The sequence below is a fragment of the Sceloporus occidentalis genome, unplaced genomic scaffold (genome assembly GCF_023333645.1).
Source record: "Sceloporus occidentalis isolate IW3139 unplaced genomic scaffold, rSceOcc1.0.p SCAF_2, whole genome shotgun sequence".
Taxonomy (NCBI): Eukaryota; Metazoa; Chordata; class Lepidosauria; order Squamata; family Phrynosomatidae; genus Sceloporus; species Sceloporus occidentalis.
This window is the reverse complement of record NW_028316982.1, coordinates 105,747,289-105,764,593: the sequence shown is the minus strand read 5'-3', so window position 1 is coordinate 105,764,593 and position 17,305 is coordinate 105,747,289. Positions and strand designations below refer to the sequence as shown.

General features: G+C 39.3%; 1 protein-coding gene across 4 annotated transcripts in view; it reads right to left on the bottom strand.

Annotated features, from left to right (window-relative positions):
* The window catches only part of JMJD1C (jumonji domain containing 1C), a 169,564-nt gene that overhangs the window by 19,002 nt on the left and 133,257 nt on the right, over positions 1-17,305 (bottom strand). For all 4 annotated transcript variants that reach the window (XM_089510532.1, XM_089510531.1, XM_089510530.1 and 1 more), the window contains 8 exons: positions 15,088-15,289; positions 12,169-12,383; positions 9,915-10,067; positions 9,530-9,619; positions 8,480-8,607; positions 8,113-8,326; positions 1,577-1,791; positions 222-500 (listed from right to left, as the gene is read on the bottom strand). In XM_089510532.1, coding sequence (XP_089366658.1) covers positions 222-500; positions 1,577-1,791; positions 8,113-8,326; positions 8,480-8,607; positions 9,530-9,619; positions 9,915-10,067; positions 12,169-12,383; positions 15,088-15,289 — 1,496 coding nt within the window. The remainder of the gene's footprint in view (positions 1-221; positions 501-1,576; positions 1,792-8,112; positions 8,327-8,479; positions 8,608-9,529; positions 9,620-9,914; positions 10,068-12,168; positions 12,384-15,087; positions 15,290-17,305) is intronic.

Here is a 17,305-nt window from a genome sequence, read left to right as displayed (position 1 = left end):
TCTTTTAAAACAGCATGAGCCAATACAAGCCACAAACAAGGATGAAAGTAGCAGCTAGGGATGTACTCTGATGGGAGTTTCAGAGAGTAGTAATGTTTAGGTGAGAATGTGCTGTGACACCTTCACCCATTGGCAGTCTGATAAACTCTGTTTAAATATTATTTAAGTACATGATGTCCTACCAGCCCTGTTTAGAATCCCAAGTGCCGTTTAAGACATACCTTTCCTTGCTTCCAACAGTCTTTGAATAGTTTCCAGTTGTTGCAGTTTTTATGATCACTCAGCCACAAAACATGTTTATCACAGATCCAAGCATGTGGAATATCACTAAACAATGTGCTGAAATCATCTGTAATAATTTTTTTTTCATCCTTTGGTTCATCCTTCATTTCAGATTTTAAATTTATTTTTGGTGTTCTATTTGGTGGAATCTTATTTTCTACAACTGAAGCAATTATGTCATCAAGAATGTTTGGCATAGTCCTTCCACCTTTGCTACTCTATGGGAAAGATAAAACAAAGTCTTAAGGAATCTTTCTTCATTCAACAGAAACTTCCATTACCAGATCCACAGAACAGGTATTGGACTAATAATACTAAAAAGTGCAACTATATTATAATTCAAATATATAGTATAATACAATACACAGTATCTTGTGCCCCTCATCATTTAAAAATTAGTTATGGATACATAAATTAGCAGAAACTCTAGGTTTTACACAAGCATTGAAGGGAAATGAAAATTGAACACTTAAATTCTTCAGTGAATTGTCTATATGCATTGTGATTTCTTAAAATTACAGTCCAACCCCCATATAGATGGAGGATATGTTTCCAGACTTACTGCAGAGAGCAAGAACTGCAGATAATGGTGAAGTTGATCACAGAGTTGTTCTGGAGCACCTCCAGATGCCTAGACCTTCTTTTCTGGATGTAGGTAAGTGAAACCACAGTTACTGATCCTGTGGATATGGGAGTCGGACTGTATATTAGTAAATCTGAACTTTAAGGAGTTCAAAACCATACATTTCAAGGAATCCAGTACAGTTCTCTGCTTTACCTAAATTAGCTGAAATTAGGAGAACGACTCAGCTAATTTACGTCCAAAACACACTGCAGAAATAATCTAGTTTGAGACTGCTTTAACTGCCCTGGTTCAATGATAGAACATTCTGGGAACTGCAGTTCTGTGAGACATTAAGCCCTCTCTCTCAGAGAGCTCTAGTGCCACAATAAACTACAATTCCCAGGATTCCCTAGCACTGAGCCAGGTTAGTTAAAGCAGCCTCAAACTGGATTATTTTTGCAGTGTATTTTGGACTTCAGAAAGCCCAGTGAATATCTGTACTTCATTACCAATTTTTTTAAAACCACGGATGTAAATATCAAAACGTTTATATATGTCATTAAAAAAATCTATTGGGTAAGCCCATGCCCTTGCATCCACCTAAATAGCTCATTTAATCTTTTTTTCTATGGAGAAATGGCCATCTGAATTCTGGTCATATTAAGTTGCTGGTCTCTGAGGTATGGGAATGGGTCCTTCCCATTCTACTAAACCCAGAAACACACTCACTGCAGTTCCTGTAGAATAAACTGGAGCAAAAGCAATGCCAGCATCTGTAGAGCCAAGCCGTAGTTTGCCAGCAGTAGTAGTCAGCAAGTCTCGTAAAGTGGAGCCCTGCTCATTATTTTGAGACAAAGGAGTTGACATCTTGTAGTTAAGTGTTTCTGGACTGTCTTGGTCCTGCTCTTCCTTTGTATGTTTTGAAGGAGGACAATCTTTGTTTTCTATAACAACAACAAGAACAACAACAAAAGATTGATCATACATAACTATTCACTGATGTAACAACTAACATTAGCTGCATTTCATATTGGCTGCAATGTAGATGTAGTGCTATATGATAAATGGGAATAAATGGTTAACTGTGGGAGGAGGTACAGTTACTCTGTGAGGAGAATACATCACTGGTTGTGTGATGATAACCATCCAATCAGATGGCTGTTGAGAGAGAACATGCTAGGAGGATCCTGAGGTGAAATGAGGAGAGAAGGCCTGAGGGAGAGACCAGCAAGGCCTCCGCCTGGGGGCCTGTCTCACAACTAGTTAGGGGAGTCAGGTTTGGCTGACATGATTACAATTATGTAACTGATACTTTAAGTTTGTGCCTGGAGGACTGGTTGTCCTCCGTGTTTCTTTTCTTTCCCCAATGTGTTGCCAGGGGGTAATCATTAGGTGGCGGCAGCAAGTGGTTTTGGATAAAAGGTGGTCTCAAGGGGTCCCATCCAGCTCAGCAGGTGTGGAGGAGCACTGTACAGAACCTTCACATGATATTGCTTTACTGAGGCCAAAACAGGCAGGCAAAAAAGGTGCCTTCTGCATGTTTTGGGGGCATGGAGATTAAATGATGCACACACCCCAAACCGCACAGAAGCAGCACCCAAACCACAAAAGGACCGGATTTTATCCACTCCTTGCTATGGGCCATTCAGGACTGTCTCTGGCCACTCTTTTTGCTTCATCTACTCGAGACCAGAATGACAAGAGGATGGACAGATTGCTTACCTGTAGCTGTGTTTCTTCAAGTGGTCATCTCTGAACTTACACACATGTGATGTAACGCACCTGCGCAGTACTGATTCGGAGCCAACTCATGTCAACTATGGTGGAAGTCAGCCATTTAGAAAAATGTTGAGCTGTGACATGATGTCCCAAGTGAGATGTAGAAGAACACACAAAAAGGTGCTTGGTGTTATGAAAATGGGCTGTTCTATCAACACAGAAAGCCAATGCCCTGCGTACGTTCAAAGAATGAAGCGACCTCTCAAGGTCAGAGGATGATTCTTGCATAAAGGCAGGGAGGATAATGTCTTGGCTGAGGTAGAATCCCAAGACTACCTTAGGGAGGACGGTGATGTCAAGGCAAACAACAACCTTATCCTTATGGCACCTAATGTAGGGAGGGTCAGCACGGAGGTCATAGAGTTCACTGACCCGTTTGGCCGAGGTGACTGCCACCAGGAAAGCTGTTTTCCAGGTGAGGAGCCTGATGTCACAGATGGCCACAGGATCAAATGGGGGTCCAAAAAATTGAGCCAAGATCAGTTGTAGGTTCCATGCAGGAGGCGGAGGAAGTACAGGAGGGTAAAGGTTTTGGTAACCTCTTAGGAAGGTCTTGATGAGTGGGTCAGAGAAACAGGAGGGATTGCCTAATTGCTGACAGTGACAGGAAATAGCTGATAAATAGCATTTTAATAAATAGAGTGAGAGTCCTCCTTCTGCTAGAGAGGAAAGGAACTCTAGAATATGTGAAGTGTCACACTGCGGTACTGTTATTTTTTCTGCAAAAACGAAAAGAAGGCTCTGAGTTTATAGTTGTAAGACTGATAGTCTGTGGGCAGCCTGAATGATCCATCTCACTGGTAATGAGAGGGAAGAAGGATCTGCCAAGCCATAAGGCAAAGTGTGCAAATGTCTGGATGTCTCACCTTCCCTTGCTTGATGGTGAGAAGAAATGGTTGAAGGGGGAGGTGACAGAAGGTCTCATTGAAGAGAAGAAGAGGGAGAACCAAGGCTGATCATAATGCAGTGTGCTTGGTCTAGATGCAGTTTTGAGATTACTTTTGTTATCAGAGGAAATGGCGGAACGGCATACAGGAGAGGACCTTGCCAACTGAAAATAAAGGTGTCTACTAGATCTCTGTTCCCCTTGGGGAATCTGGAAAAAAATGTCTTGCATTCGTAATTTAGTGGCAAGGCAAATAGATCTATGTTTGGCTAGCCCCAGTGAAGAAAAAAGGTCTCGGAGGACTGCAGGATGGATCATCCACTCATGGGACAATAGAGAAGTCCTGCTGAGGGTCTACTATTGAGTTGGACATTCCTGGAAGATGAAGTGGAGGATCATCTTCCAAATGCACTAATTTGATAACTGGTAAACGAGACTGAGAAGAGTAAAGGATTTGTTCCACCCTGCATATTGATGTAATAGACAATCATTGTGTTATCAGTCGTGATGAGGATCTGAAGGCCTGTGAGGAGATCATCGAATGGCTTTGATGACAGCCAACATTTCCAAGGCGTTGATATGGAGAATGGCTTCTATCTTGGACCAAAACCCTTGGGTCGATAGCCCATTGAGCTGGGCGCCCCAGCCATGAAGGGAGGCATCTGTTGTCAGAATCCGACAAGGTCAAGGAGGAGAAAAGATTTGGGAAGAAGAGCTACCATCGAAGGGATCGATGTAGTGATCTCAGTACCATGAGATGTTTTGAGACTGGTTTGCGGCATGGTTGAATGAGGCAAGAAATCATGCCTGAAGTGGGCGCATACAGAGACAGGCATAAAGCGTTTCAGCAATAGTTGGGTCCATGTAGCTCAGGAGGGTTTGGACGGTGTGGGCATGGGTAAGTTGGGAACTGAGGAAGTGAAGAACCCTGTCACTCACTCACTCACTCACTCTCTATATTACTTATCAGTTCCATTTCAAGTTGAGAAAAAGTTGATTCAGTACAACTAGCTGAACATTATATTTTTCTAAGGATGGATGTAAGTCTGCCGGTATAGGTAACTTATCACGTTTTGTCTTAACTACTTATACTGGTGACTGACTGAAAAGCAACAGATTTTGCAAAATGCCCTTCTTATACACTGACTTTTTATACATGGATTCAAGCATCCACGGTTTGAAAATGTTCAAAAAAAGTATAAATTTCATATATCAAACCTTGATCTTCTATTTTTTATAAGGGAGACCATTTTGCTATGTCATAATAATAATAATAATAATAATAATAATAATAATGTTTATTTATATACCGCTTTTCCAAATTAGAGCATTATATTTAATGGGACTTGAGCATCCACGGATTTTGTTATCCATGAGGGATCTTGAAACCAAACCTCAGAGTATATATAACAAGGGGCCACTTTATAAAGGAGCTGAGCAGTGCTTTCATTTGTGAAGTCTGTTTCTCTAATCATTTGCCAATGCTTGTCTTCTTAAAATAACTTCAAGTTTATAATTAGCCCATCTGACAAGATTGACTGCTATACAGCAAGCCCAGACAATTATGAATAAATGCCTCCCACCCAGCCACATATATGGTATGGAAAAATTTCCATGGACAAATATAGCATTGGGAATTTTTCCACTCCACATCTCTCTTTCCAACATACAAGTCTGAAGAATATGGTACTTTCATAGTCTTATTTATTATGCCAGATGAAAAACTATTAATGATATTTATCAATCAATTGCAGGTTTGGTTCAGTATTACGGTAATACATATGATTTCCTGCTACATGAATAACTTCTGGAGGCTAGCCTTCGTCTTGTGTGCTCCCCTATCCCACTCCTGCATGCTGAAAAAGAACCACTTCTGATTTGAAACATCTTAACTGTGGTGCACACAGATAGCTAACGGTCCTGGATTTATTTTTAAACTCTCATATATCATAAAGAATAGCTCTTCTATTTGGCAAATATATCAATGTTACAGAAATTTGAATTTAAATAAAATTTAGTAATCTGAACCCTGGGGCTAACTCGCGATCTTCTGCTTACAACTCTGTTATACCCTGTGCCCATACATCTGGCACCAATACTATGTGCTTAAGAGAAATGAGAGGGGAATAATAAAACTAAACACTTGAAGTGTTGTGACCAAATGGAATTGCTTATTTTCCTACTCTCAGGCAAACACTTACTGTATGAAAGTCTCCCGAAACCAGTTACAGGCTTTGCGACATAACGGAGAACTCTTAAGTAAAAAATTAACAAGCTATTTGTCTGTCTCATAGGGCAGAATATGGGGAGTGGTCCTCCAATTACAGGAAACTGATCTGCTTATACTATGATTTCAGAACAAGACAAATAGAAATTCCACACGGTGAATTTTGGATGTGGTTGAGGAAATGAGACCAGTCAGTCTGGGGTGATCCTCCTTCAAAGAAACAGAAATTCTGAACTCAGCTGGAAATTTTGGTTCTGCCTGAGGAAGGGATAACTAGAAGGAGAGACTCACCCCCCAGACTAGATGGCCTATAACCCTCCTCAACCAGAGAACCTAAAACCGCAATGGCAGATGGGCCGGGATTGCATGGGCTTGGATCATGCTATCCTGGCCCAGGTCCCAAGCCAGATTGGTTCCCAGACTGGTATAGGGATGGGCAGGTGTTTACACACCCACCTTTTTCCACCCCACGGACCCTCACCTTCCTCCATTGTTGCTACTAGTGAGAAGACCTCCATTGCAGTGTCTGAAATGGAAACAGGTGTCTGACTGTAAGCACGTGGCCACGTGCCTCATTTCCACGTCAGCTGCAGCAATGGGGGTCTTCTCACTAGCTGCAATGGCACAACAGAATAAGAGGAGTGCGGGGCCATCTGCTCTGTCAGGGGGGAGCAAACAGGCCATTTTGACCCACATTAAGATCCTTTTGACCCAGGATCAGGCCAAATCCGCATCTGATCTGCTGGATCCTGGCCCGAGGCTAATGGCCATCATTGTCCAAACAGGACAACATGGTGTTGGGGAGAACACGGGCCTTTGGCCCATGCTGACAGCCCCAATATGATCTTGCCTAGTGTTCTCAAATCATTGTTTAAGCATGATCTATGGGTTTGCACATCATAAAGCCCTGTGATTTGTTTCAAACTTGAAATTAATGTTCCCAGTCTTCTCTTTTAGGGTACAAAAGGACTAGAGAAGTAGAACCCAAGTGTGAGTCCAAGGCATGGATGGCATGTCCTGTTCATATAGCCCTATGTTACATGGTTATATCGCTTAGCATTTTGGGAAGCCAATGGAAAATGTAAATGGGTTGTGCATTTACCATTAAGATTCACAGGCCAATGTTGAATAACAGTAGTCATTAGTGTAACTATAAAATATTTTCCTAACTTCTGTGAACTACTAGTACACATTGTTATTTGATAAAGAAGGATAGGAAATAAACTGGAGATAGAAGTTATAGTTGACATCTATATAAATTAGAACACATAAATTACAACAGATGATCATTCCCCGTGAACTTCCATGGTTTATAAGAAAACAAAATATGAATTTGGCAAAAGTCCAAAGCCATACAGGAATGAACTGTTTTTCTGTATAGGAGGGAGTCGTGAAGGATACTTCCATGACCATAATCCAACACAGAGTTAAGGCCTCATTCAGTGACTAAATTTGGCCCAGTACACATGTCTTTGTTTGTAATGGACTGTGGCCAAATATATAAAACTTTGTGGTAAGAATTCCATAAATGTTAATTTCTTGTCACATACATAAAAGACAACGCTGCTCTTACTTCTGTACTTAGGATTTTATTTGTTTGTTTTTCCTGGTTAAAGATGGCCTTTCCTGCCATAACACAGAGGGCACTGAAGAACTGAGGGAGGACACTTGATGCAGCTGAATCTTCCCTGGAATAATCCTGCATGGGAAATAATGGAAAACTGGCCCTTATGCATGGAAAATCCAGCAGAAACCTATGCTTACTTTCCAATTCTTTTGGAATATGATTGTCTCATTGCCTTTCTTCATACAACTGTCAGCCAGATTTCATGTGTGTGAGGGGGAGGAGTCACTCTGGGGTAAAAAGTGTAACCAGGAAGACCTGCAGAAGGGGGTAGGGGAGAAACTCCTTGGAAGTGTTCAATCCAGACAAATTAAGGGTGCAATTTTACCACTGCAATCTGCATGATGGGTGAGTGAGTAAACAAAGAGGGTGACAGAGAGAAAAAGGATGGCCTCATATACTTTTCTCCCCATCCCACCAAAGGCCTGGATGTGGTCTGCAAAAGAAAAAAAGGTCCTCTACTCCATTCCAAAACGACAGTCCACTCCCCCTCTTACATGCTACTTCCTGCCAATTCCACATAATTTTTTTTAATTGCTTAAAGATAAAATAGTGTTTGTAGTTAATGATACATTTGGTGATTTATACCCTCTCTTGTAGTGTAGCAGTAAATGAAGAAAGTTGTATTTCACCATGGCATTCAAAAGCATTAAGAGAAATGAGTAAATATCAATATTTATTGTATTTGTTATTTTCTATTACAGAGAAATAGACAATTTGCTTTCTAACCAATCTATCCCATTATTTACCTTTTTTTTCTTCTCTAGCCTTTTGCTCTGCTAGATCTGCCAACCAATGCAGTGGTGACTGGGATTCCGGTGGAGTTAACTTGCTATCTGCACTTATATCACTGCCAGGGCTTGTGTTGCCATTTGTCTCAGATTTTTGAGATGCTTTCTGTTGTTGTGACTCAGGTATGCACAGAGAAATTTTATTACTGTGATTAAGGACATTCTGTAAAATCTGTAAGGCATAACAATTCAGTTGATTTATCTGTGTATGTTAATAGTAATTACATTATGGCACTAATACAACATCTATACACTTTGCTTCAATAAAGCACATCAGATATTGAAAATAATTACGCTTAACTGTAAACATCACGTTATGCCATACCTGAGATACCCCATTCATTGAAGGGAGTTTGCCAACTTGTGAATTCTGTTTGCTGGTACACTGGCAATGGGCTTTAATTTCATGTTTCTCTCTAAAAGTATGCACTGCTTCAAGAAGTTCCATTAAAACTATAAAATATGAATAAAATAATCAATTCTTCCAAAAACTTTGTAGGTTTCAAGTTCTGATTACAATTGGTGATGACATTTACTCTACACAACACAACCCTAAAATACACAATAAACCCTACCATAAATTGTGTTCAGCATTTTGTTCAAATTATTCTATAAGGTTTGGATCACAGAGCATTCAGGTACTCAGAAGCCCATATACTACATTTGGTTGCCAAGGTTACTTTTGAGATTCCCAAAGGTCTCATCCCAGTTAAAAAACTCAACATTTCCTCTACACCTGGAGGGTCGTGTTGCTTTAAATTATATGGACTCCAGAAGACTGCAACATGCCATTGTGGCTGTGACTTTGGGCAATAAGAAGTGATATGTCACATCTAGCTGCTTTTGGGGGTCTTTGGAAACTTTTTGTGTGTGTTTCAGAGTGTCCTTTGCTTTAACGCAAGTGTGAAACCTTTTGGTCAAAATAGTTTTGGGGGTGGTATTTTTTTGGGAGAAGGTTGGTGAGGGTCCCGAGAGCCACACTGGATCCCTCAAAGGGCTGCTTGTAGCTCACAGACTGTACAAGTCTCACCCCCTCCTGGGGTGTGTGGATGTTCATACTTTTGCCAAGTTTTTAGCCCCTCTGGGGTCTTTTAGACTTTAGACCCCAGAGGGGCCCTTTTAAAAATGTGTTTGGCTTAAAAAGTCAGGAGGCGGAAATGCTGGCAAAGTTGCCCTCTGGTTTTATAAGCAATGGAGAAGACATAAGTGCTTCCGAGTGTGCAGCTTCTGCTATGAATACTGAAATGTCATTTCTTAGTTTGCAATACCAATACTTGCTGATGCGACAAAAAGAAAATAAAAACTACCCAATTTCTATAAAGATTTTTATGTGCAACAAAAACAATAAATAAATTACTTTTTATTATGCTCTTACCACATCCAGGAATAATTTGGGTTGGCATTAAATGTTTGTGATCATGAGGTTGTCCTTTCACACATTTCATCCAAGCATACAGTTCTTTATCTGTAAAGACAGTTCATAATACCTGTGACTGGATAAACTGAAATTATATAGTTATTCTATATCCACTTTCTAACAGTTTATAGGTAGAATTTGGATTTAAAAAAAATTTTTTTTTGCTGTTGGATGATCACTTTTATGGCAGAGTAAGTCAAAAAGCAAAGCCTGCTCATGAACACAAAGATGGAAAAGAAGTGCCTGAGTACAATTTGTGGAATTAAATACAAACAATGCTAAAACAGGAAATAAGCAATTCTAAAATGTTTGCCTATACCTTGGTTCCTACACAAGCACTGACCTCTAGAGCTTTTCCGTTCTTTAGCTTTGTAGCAATCTAAGCAGACCACAAATCCACATTTTTGGCAAACCCAGTGAATGTTAAACAGGGTGGCTTCACAAGCATCACACATTTCACGAACTCCTCTGACTGCTCTCTTCCAAGCAATTTTGGCTGAAATACAGAGTAAACAGAAGACCAAGTACTGAAATTTGAAGGCAAGCATATGTAAAATTATATCATTATAAATGAAAATTCAGCCACTTAACTTTGTTGTTACTGGCTTTTAAGCAATTAGGAAAAAATTGACAAGCAGAAGTATTCTTTTAATTGTTACAATTTATAATTATTTGGTATAGATTTAAGATATGTAATAATATTGGTTCAAAACTACAGCAATTGTGTGGCTTTGTAATAAAGGATCTTATTTTTAGGACAATACTACTAAACACAAGCATTGTGCTTAAATGATTAATCTCTGTCCTAACTGGACAGAATAAGAAACAGGCAGAAGTTTAGCCTATTACTTCTAAACTGACATTGCGCAATTCTCAAGGAAAATTCTGATGAAGTCTTTTCAAGTGAAATATGTCTATTAAAAGGGGAATCAATCCATCAAAGTTTATGGATGTTGTGGCACTTTGAAGCACATATAACTATGTTATCCATGCAAAGGGATCTTGTAGCACATTTGAAAGTAACTGAAAGAAAGAAGTTGGTAACATGAATTTTCGTAGATTTGAGCCTACTTCCTCAGATACATGGGTTGGGTTTTTTTTACATCTGAGGAGTCTATGAAAGAAGTCAGCTAAAGTCTACAAAAGCTCATGCTTCCAATTTCTTTCTTCCAGTTAGTCTCAAAGGTACTACCAGATCCCTCTGTATACTGATTTTCCAGACTTTTTGAATTCTACCACTATATTATCTATGGCTCAGGATGCTTGGGATAAGACTTAAAAGTAACCAAACACATTTCATTGGGGAATGTAAATTGAATATGAAAGGCAAATTATTTGTCCCAAGTGAGAGTTTTTCCATTATCTGGTGTCAGCTACATTAACTGTAAGGTAAGCAAATGAAACAAAACAAACGGAAGGGTTCTAACAAAAAATGTAAATAGCCAGGATAAATAGAAGAATGCCAACATTCAAAATATAACTAATATATCACCTCTTCAGTTCACACAATATGACTGCACTCAATTCAAAAGTAGCAAAAAAGCATTGGCAGGCCACTGAGGAAGACGATAGTCGAAACGCGTCTGGCCTTGAGTTTTTAATACTATAGCAGTTTATTTTCTGCATTTGCATAATTTTAAAGGGGTTTGTTTGTACCCATTTTTGATATTTTACTGGCTTTTTTCTTCCAGGGTTTAGTTACTCTGGCTTTGAATTTTGAAATTTTTAGTATCATTATAGATTCACTCTTTGCATTTGCAGACTTCTCAGTGGGGTATTTATACCCTTTTAGAAATAATATTGGTTTTTTTGCTCCAGGGTTCAGTTATTCTTCTATTTAACCTGGCTATTTACATTTTTTGTTAGAACCCTTCGGTTTGTTTTGTTTTAGTTTTATATCTTGGGGTTTTTTGGTTTGTAGGGACTTCAGTAGGTAAGCAAATGAAAACAGTTAACAAAACAGCTAATGAGGCCTTAAATGGGGGAGGCGGGGCTGCTTACAAGCTCCAAATCGTCACATGGCTACCAAAAGGACTTTTTTTTTAAAAAAATACCACCACCCTCCATATATATAAAAAATGCCTGAAATTCGTGGTTTGAAGTCACTTCTGGTGCCCTGAATCACACTGGTGCAGCCCACCAGGCAAATGTGGGTGGAACTGGCCCCCGTCCGTTTGGCAGTTGTTCACCTGTTCTAGTAGGTATATTTATCTCATTTTTTTGTTCCTTCAAATGCCATGATCAAATAAAAACATAGTCCAGAAATCCGATAACATTGTTTTCATGTTACTATGTTTCATATTAAATAAATTTTCACAAAAATACCATGATCAAACAAAGCAAGTACCGTAACTTTTTTGAGAAAGCAAATTATGGTAATCCAGTTTCACTATTTTGGTTTGCACAGTTAAATTCAATGAGTGCTGGCTTCTGCATGTGGTACTGAATAATGTAATGAAATAACATTTTCACAGAACTATGGAGATTCCTTAAGAAGAACATGAGTCTGGGCTTTAAACACCCCCCCCCCCCAAAAAAAAAACTAGTAACATTTGAACACAGTTCTAGTATCACATAGTAAATCTGAATAGACTTACCATCCTTTTTGACCCAAGACATGGCTGTTTTCTCAGATGTCACCAATTCACAAAATTTGTCACCTATATGTTCTAAGATATATTTACAAGTTTCTAGGTCTAATTCATCATCATCATAATTTTCGTGTGTCCATAAACTCATTGCTTCATCATCATACTGATCAGGAGAAGAAAAGCCATCAATTCTAACCACTCCATTTTTACTAAAAGAAAGCCTACAAAAGAAAATGCACAACTTTGATAAGTATAAAAACAATCAGTGTATTACTTGCATTTGGATTCTGACTGTATCAAATGATCCCACTGTTATAACTCTCTAATTTTACAAGTTCCTAAAATGCATCATGAGAATATATGTGTTCATCCTTTTCCTGAACCAATTTGCTGCTAGAGTAAAACAGATACTGTTGGAAAACTAATAGAAAGTTGTTGATTAGAGCATGTTTGGAGACTCAGTAACCTTTCACCACTGTATATACTTGTGTATAAGTAAAAAAAAAAAAATTATGCCAAAAACCGACCTAGAAAACTGGGATAACTTATATATGAGTCAATACTGTGTTTGCTGTGGTGCGGCTTCTGGCCCTTTGTTGTGCCTGATGGAAAACGTAGTGTTAAGGACAGCTCTTTGGTACTTCCCTGTTGTAGTGGGGATAGCAGAGTGAGTGGGTGTTTATATTAGGCCCTCTTTACACAAACTAAGCTGCAAAAGCCCAAGAGCTTAGTCCATGCTGACAGAGCCTGAATGAAGCAACAGCCACCTCTCTCTCTCTCTCTATGGCAGCTCTTTTGGGGTTTCCCCACCACAACAGAGAGAACAGAGGCTGCAGGAGAAGCTGAAAAAAGCCTCCATCCACTCTGCTCTCCCTGCAGCGTCTGCATCTCTTTGCTGCTTTCCTCATGGGGCAGAGGGAATAGTGGAGGCCATGGCTTCTTTTAGGTCCTCCATGGATAGACTAGCTCTCCTCTTGAAAGTTTTGTCTGTCTCTGAAGAACTGAAAAGAACTGACCCTCTCCACTCTCTGATAGCCTTCTGCAATGCTTGGGTGGGAAAGTGGAAGCTGGGTCCCTGAGGAGGTATCAGCTCTTTCAGCTCTCTGTGGAATGGATCTGAAGGGCCCCGTGCTGCACCCCAAAGTTCTACCTTCGACTTATCCACAGGTCATATCAAACTCTGCAATTTTGGCCCCAAAGCCTGCCCTTGACTAATACATGAGGTCGACCTATACCACAAGTATGTACAGTAGTTGAAAATTTAGATTACAGTTCTTTTCAACAGAACCCTGGTATCTCCTTTTGTGTGATAGTCTCTGGCTACTACCCTGCCTTTACTCTCACATCAGGCCATTATTTCTGTATGCTCTGCCTTTCAGACCTATTCAGCTGTAGCTCAGCTAACTTCCTGTGCTAATGAAAAATAAATGCCTTAGTAACTGATTTAAAAAAGGCACAGCAGGGAAAATCAGTACTATAGTCCTGTGTAGTTCTTGGGGAAAGCCAAGCTTTCTGAAGATCTGCATTCTCCTTGTGAAAGGCTACAAGTTTTCAAAATATGGATCTCCTACTTCCCCATTACAAACACAACTTCTTCAATTTGTACTGGTAAAACTATTCAGTAGAGAAGGGTGTGGCCAGATGCATCAAGCTATGGAGCATTATTATCCAGCATAACACACAATGGAGTTCAAGATTTATTTATTTTTAATAAAAATGAAGTTCTGATATATGAAGTTGCTTATAACTCAAGCAACTAACCAATTAAATCAATGGGATCAGATGTATCGATTTATATAACTGACCACTTCCATTCTAAACTCTATTATAAACTGTTTTCCTTGTGTAAGATAAAGCAAAATGTATTGCTTTACATCAGAGCGGGAATCATGTGACTATCCAGATGTTCTTACCTTGCAAACCCCAGCAGCTCTAGCCAGCAGTCAGTAGAGAAGAGTGCTGGAAACTGATCCCAACAACATCTAGAGGGTTGCATGATACCCAGCTCTGCTTTATGTGGATTGCTCTTTACTGAACAGAATGATAGAGGGGACCTCACAGTTCCTCTAGTCCAACCCTAGGCTGATGGTAGAAATCCACTTCAAGAAGTCATAAGCAAAAAGGAACAGTGTTTCTACACAAGAAATGTATTTACAGTTGGCCCTTCTTATACACTGATATTTTATACATGGATTCAAGCATCCACGGTTTGGAAATGTTAAAAAAACGTATAAATTTCAAACCTCAAACCTTGATTTTCCATTTTTTATAAGGGACACCATTTTGCTACTATATTTAATGGGATTTGAGCATCCATGGATTTTGTTATCCATGGGGGATCTTGGAACCAAACCCCAGCGTCTAACAAGGGTCCACTGTACTGTACATTTTAACTGAAAAATAAAATAATAATAATAATTTTATATTTCCCCCCTCTCCCTGTGGATTGAGGCAGGATTACAACACAGTAAAATACAGATTACAAACTATAATACATTATACTATTCCCTTACAACCCCCCCCCCCCACCATTACATAATAATAAAATACAGTAACAATTAAAATAGTGTAACCATTAAAACAATTTAAAACGAGAAGAAATGAGATGGAACGGCTGAGCACGGCTTGAGGGAACATTTTAAACCAGTGCTACTCAAAGTACCTGTCCCTGTACAGTTCTGGATCACAAGCCACATCATGCTGGTGCCTGGCAAGTGTCCAGGGAAGAAAGAAAAATCGTCACAAATATGGTACCCGTTCCGGACACACTAAATATCAGATAGCTTGAAAGGCACTCCTTTAAGCACGATATCATTTTTTCACTGTGATACTAGTTCTCTCCGAACTGCTTATTTTAGGAATAAAGTGCAAGTGTACATATGTGTGTATCTCTCCCTCTCTCTCTGTATATTTTACATCACCTACCGGCGAAAGTAGTAGAATCTACAGAACACTGGTGAGTGAGCTGATTCTTCACCCTTCTTACTTCTGACCAGCCTACATTCTCTGCATTTTTGTAGGTTGGGACCTATTTCATAACATGAGTCATCTTGCAAAAAGGATTCTCCAGTTTGCTTCAACTTCTTTACTTTACGCCAGTCCTTCAACACTGAACGGGGTATACCAGCTGCAAAAAAGTCAACATTTAGCAGGTGATTTTTTTTTAAAAAAAGAAAGGAGACTAATCAAAATACAGTATTTAGATCTCAGGACAAGCTGCTGTAGAAATTAATAGCTTAAAAGTAAACATATCTACAATTCAAGAGTCCTGACATTTTAGGGACAGAGATTTCCTCATTAATTTTCCAGCTATTTTTTGATTAGTTATCTATTTATCCGTATTTATCATTTTATCAATAGGACAAAGGATGATATACTAATCATTTTGTCTATGACTGTCAACTGAATGTTTGAAAATTAATAATTCCATGCACATCTTTTCTATAATTCTGCCTCTATGTGGGAGTATAAAATGCAGTACAGATAAAATTTACTGGCCGCAGCACAGCAATTGTCCCCTATAAATTGCAGAGATATTTTATTCTGTTAAGGCAATCATCACAAAAGAATGTTGCCTAAGGGGGTGGAACAGATGGGCACAAAAGAATGGCCCAAGTCTGCTTCAGTCAGAAGCGGGTCAGAACCTTGCTGTCAGCACATCCTGCTCCCAAGGCAGGCTGTGGATGCTGGGGCTGCCCAGCACCACCAGGAGTCAGACTATCCTAGCCCCTTTTTGCTCCAGCCCTAAGGACCAGAGCATGGCTTTGGCACAGCTTCTGGCCACTCTGGAGGTGTGTGTCATTTAAACAGCACACCACAATGTGACTGGAAGTCACTTCATTTTGCCCATCTGTTCGGGCAGCTATAACATCTTTAAAAACAACAATTTTAGCCAGGCATCAATTTTATTTTCTGAAATTCTGAGACTTGTTACAATTTCAAAAATGCAACTGTCAAATGTGGAGAGTCTTAAAAGTAAGATTTGTCTGTGCACTGAATACTAACAATAATGTAAGTCCTTCTGATACAGTCATCTATCTTTCTGATTCCAGCCCCCCCAACAGTTATCCTTTTTCATATCCATGCCTACAAAGTTTAATGTGAACCAGTGGTTCATATTTATATTTTGCATTAATGAATACAAGAGTATTTTAAGGAGCTGTTTTCATCTTGGAATTACTTCAAGGTACATGCTGTTTCATTTGATATGTTCTCCGCCATGTAGTTATGTACCTAGGAAAGTCTGCATGGAGGAAATGTGGCTAAAAGTACCACTGTGATCCAGTACAGAAATGCAAGAAGCAGCAAACAATCTCTTAGTTCCCAACACTTAAAATAACTGTGCATTGTAAACATTCTTCCTCTTGTCCAGGTGTTCTCAACCTTTGATCCTCCAGCCGTTTTGTACTTCGGCTCCCGGAAGCCTCTGCCAGCATGGTCAATTATGATGGTTTCTGGGAGGTGAAGTCCAAAATATCTGAAGGACTAAAGCCTGAGAACCACTCCGTAGACAGAAACAATGTGATCTGTATCACATACTGAATCCTAAATTTTAATGGTTTTTGAAACTGTCGCAGGTATTACAGAATTAAGACTAGTTCACATGAGATGAAGTGCAAGTGTGTAGAACTAAATCACCTATGTAATTTCATAATACTATCTTTAAAAATACAATACTCTGAGAGAACAGGGAATACTAGGTGCATTAGTGTCTCCTTTCTATAACAGTTGCAAAATTAAAACAAATTTTGTGGATGATGCAATCCTAAAACTGCCTCACTGTAAATAATTCCTCTAACATGAATGTTCTTAGTTTTACCCATCTCTCCATAGAAAGCTACAACTGAAATAGAACAGTTCAGACATAATGCCAAACCACAAGTTGGACTCGAAATGCTTTGTGCTTGTGTGTTCCTCCTTGCTCTTGTATAGACTGAGTCCTTCCCTTCAAGGTTAGCAGTAAGATGGCTATATGGTTTGCTTAGTTCACCTGTAATAGCAATGTGATATTTGCTATTTGCACAGAAGAAAGGAACTTAAACATGCAAAGGGAACAAGGAATATAGAAAGTGGGCAAGAATAACACATGCTCATGTACCTGGTGTTAGATCATGAATTAAACTAGTACCTTACATACAGCTTG